Source organism: Dermacentor silvarum, chromosome 8 (assembly GCF_013339745.2).
Source record: "Dermacentor silvarum isolate Dsil-2018 chromosome 8, BIME_Dsil_1.4, whole genome shotgun sequence".
Lineage (NCBI taxonomy): Eukaryota > Metazoa > Arthropoda > Arachnida > Ixodida > Ixodidae > Dermacentor > Dermacentor silvarum.
In genome coordinates, this window is record NC_051161.1 from 69,519,187 (window position 1) to 69,522,758 (window position 3,572).

The 3,572-nt window shown below is 48.6% G+C and overlaps 1 protein-coding gene across 1 annotated transcript; it reads right to left on the reverse strand.

The window, feature by feature from the left end:
* Positions 1-761: 761 nt before the first annotated feature.
* LOC119461390 (hexokinase-1-like) lies at positions 762-2,822 on the reverse strand. Its single transcript, XM_037722687.2, is given in 2 exon segments — positions 762-1,818; positions 1,820-2,822. Coding segments are annotated over 2 exon segments (1,425 nt in total). The 5' UTR covers positions 2,516-2,822; the 3' UTR covers positions 762-1,089.
* Positions 2,823-3,572: the final 750 nt, after the last annotated feature.

Consider the following 3,572-nt stretch of genomic DNA (forward strand, 5'->3'; position numbering starts at 1 on the left):
CTTTAATTTATATCGACATTGTACCTCGGCTGTTTACGTGCAATACTGCGTGCAATTACATATTAATAAGGACTGCAATTCCTCTTAATAATGCGCCATGATAATACATTGTTCTAGAACTCAATAACTGCGGAGAGGACTGTACTAAACATATTTTTGTACGCACATTGACGCCCACAGGTCGTCCCCCCCCCCCTTGTGTACAGGGTGTTTTCTTTAGCTGCCTGGGGCAACTAAAGCAATCGCCTGTTGCGGTATGCACAGTTCTAACTCTGGCTTTCAATTACTCGATGAGGCTGCCATTACTTCTACGAGTAATCAAAATGCCTACTTGAATAAATAATATAACTAATATAGTTAAGCTAATTATGGTTTGAATTAATTACTCTACGGCACATCTTTCAATGCATGACTTGTAACCGGTGAGTTCGCGAATGAAACGAATTGTTAGGGCTCCACCAGTTTCGAGATAATTTTCAAAGTGTCCGACGAAATACATTTTGGCGTTCTAGGTACATTTTTGCTTCAATGCGTAAAAGAGAGTTTTCTTAAAAAGTAAGTGGAACAACAGTGCATCTTTACCGCAACTTTGACGGTGCATATCCCAAAACCACTGGTATCCTCAGAATATAGTGCAACCCTTAAGCCCATATTGTTAAGTTCCTAACAATATCCCACAGGATCTACAATTTTCTTCATCTGGTTTTCAATGTTTCTAAAGTTTCATCAGTAGCCACTTAACCAAACATCACTCGAGAACAAAAGCTTTAGGCAAAATGTATTAGAGTATAAAACACATATCACATGCACGACTGCACGATACAATGTAGTATTCAGTGTGAATGTGATGCCTTGATGTTGTACATTAACGTGTGGTGTCTTCAACAATAAAGTACAAAGGTACTACAAGTTTTCTGAGCTTATCAAACAGCACAAAAGTTTCCCGGTATGAACAGACGACGCATAAACGACACAATAAAGGGCGCTGCGCTATATTTATTAACGATACTGTACACTTTCTGCACATGTGTATAACCTTCGTTGCATTTTTCACACACATCGCGCCGAACAATCATCGATGCACTGCCATCACTTAAGGTAGCCATTTTGCTTCGCACGCCGCAGCCTATCAGCCACAGCAGCTACCAGACCTGCTCCTTTTCCGCTACCGTCTTCTGCAAGCATCAGCTTGAAAGGTCGGTTTGGCGCCAGCACTGTGATGAATTCGGTCATGAGTTGGTGAAATCTTGGGTGGTGCTTGTAGAGCGAACCGTCAATAGCTACTGTCACTGTCGGCTTCTGCATGCGGTTCAGTAGTTCCGCTAGGCAGATAGACACCAGGAGCGCCACCCTTGCCGAAGCTACGCCGCAGACGTAGCGCACCACGGCGATATCATCGTCGGTTACCCTTAAGTAGCCAATTCTGGCTAAAATTTCGCGTGCACGACCCTCACTGTCATCTCCTTCAAGTGCCGAGACGTCTGCCGTCGTGAACGTACCCTTCGTAATGATTGTCTCGGAAGCCTGGCCATCGAAGAGGGCTCGTTCTCGAATGAGCTTGACCAGGACATATCGTACCAACTCGCCAAGGAATTTGCCCGAGAAGAGCTTCTCGAAAGTGAACGAGTTGACCAGTAACGAGTTATCGTCGACGTTCCGGTCGAACTCCGTCTTGACAAAGTTAAGCACACCGTTGTCGCCGAAGGCACCCCACTCAACATCGATGACCACTTCGCGGACACCCGTTTTGTCGCCTTCCCACTTCTCGATGTTCTCGATCTTCTCGAGGTAGCAGGCGTTGCTCCCGGTTCCCAAGATTGAGACCGATGGCACACTCGTGATCCAGAAAAGCTCCCTTGACTAGGGTACCTGTCGTTTCATTGACGACAGCTACGATATCGATGTCCATGTCGCCTCGCCGGTTGATGGCGTCTTTGAGCATCTGTACAGCGTCTTGGCCAACCACTCCGTCGCAGTTGAAGCTCTTGGTCCAAGTGACCAGAATACCCACGTTCAGCGCCTTCTGCACCATGGGAAACGAGAAGCAGAAGCCCAAGGGCATTCGCTTTCTCATCAAGTTATTGGTCAGCATGAAGTCGTGAATGCAGACGACCAAGAAGTCGAACAACTTTTCGCCAGGTCCGAGTCTTATACAATCTGGAACTGAGTAGTATTTGACGTGAAACTGCTTATCACCTTCCGGATCGAGTTGGAGATGCAGGACGCGGAAATTGGTGCCGCCCAAGTCCAAGGCAAGGAACTCACCCTTCTCCGTGCCATCGGGAAGCTCGGTTAGGTACGTGTTCTCCATCTGCAGTGAGGACGGTCGGCGTGGATTCTTCATCAAGCCCAGCTCGATCTCGTTTTTGAACACGTCCCGGATCTTGCCGATAGTGTGCACGTTGAGCACGAGAGGGTTCACGATGTTCTCCACCATCGCCTGCTTCTTGGGGTCATCCTCTATGTGGAGTTGCGGGTAATGGAAGTTGGCCTCGGTGAGAGCAGAATACGGCATGGTGGAAGTACGCGGCGTTGCAAACAGCAAAATGACTGAAGGCAGTGTTTCCTGCGTGCCGACTCCTCTATACGAAGCGGGCTGTTGCAGTCAAGAGAACCTCACAAACCGGCTTTCCTTTTCGCGCTCGCCACTTGGAGCCGGGGGTCCCGGAAATGAAACACGAGTGGCCTGCTGCGGTGGCTTACTTCGTTCCTCACCGGTGGCAGATGATGGCCCAAGTCAGCTGTGCAGCCGCCGCTCTGCGTGGCGCGCAATGGTAAACTAGCTAGGCCGCTTGCACCGGCTCGAAAACGATGGAGAGGATGCATGAGTGACGTAAACGCCCGCCTATCGGCTGCGCGCGTACACTGCCGGCGGAGCAGGTACCCTGGCGCTGTCTGGCGTAACTCAGATGAATTACTATTACCCAGAGAAGAAAGACTCGCTATCATCACGCCACGCGATGTTTATTCCCTTATAAAAGACAAGTTGATAGGGCTCAAAGGAGAGAGGCATTGTGACATTACTCACGACACCATGATAGACAAACTAGATCAAACTACGGGTAGCCTTGGTCATTTGTCTAATGTTTGCATTTGCTCAAACTAGATAACTGCTTCCTTAGAGGCTGATGACAAGAGCCCAGCACGTCTGTTACCCTTACCTACACCAATCTCCATCTATATTTTACACCCTTCAGTATACACTTGGGGATGCTTGAGAACATCGGCGGAGGCAGTGCGTCGAGAGTGTGAAGAAATAATTCAGCCGGTTGAGGCGCCTGATAACAAGGCACGATCGAAGGCCGCTGCTGGTATCGGCGCCGCGTTGATTGCGCTCGGTCGAGCGAACATAGATTAAAGTGTGGCTTGGAGCGTGGTGTGACAGAACATAAAAATGGAACGGTGAGCCATTGCGTCAGGTGACTTCCTTCCCACGCAGCTGCGCGTTAGAATATGCGGCTGATTGTGCCCAGAGCTTGTGTACATATAAACGCGAGAAAATGACACGGCAAGTACGATAATCATACATCGGGAAGCAAGCGCCTATTTTTGGAAATGATAGATGGACTTTT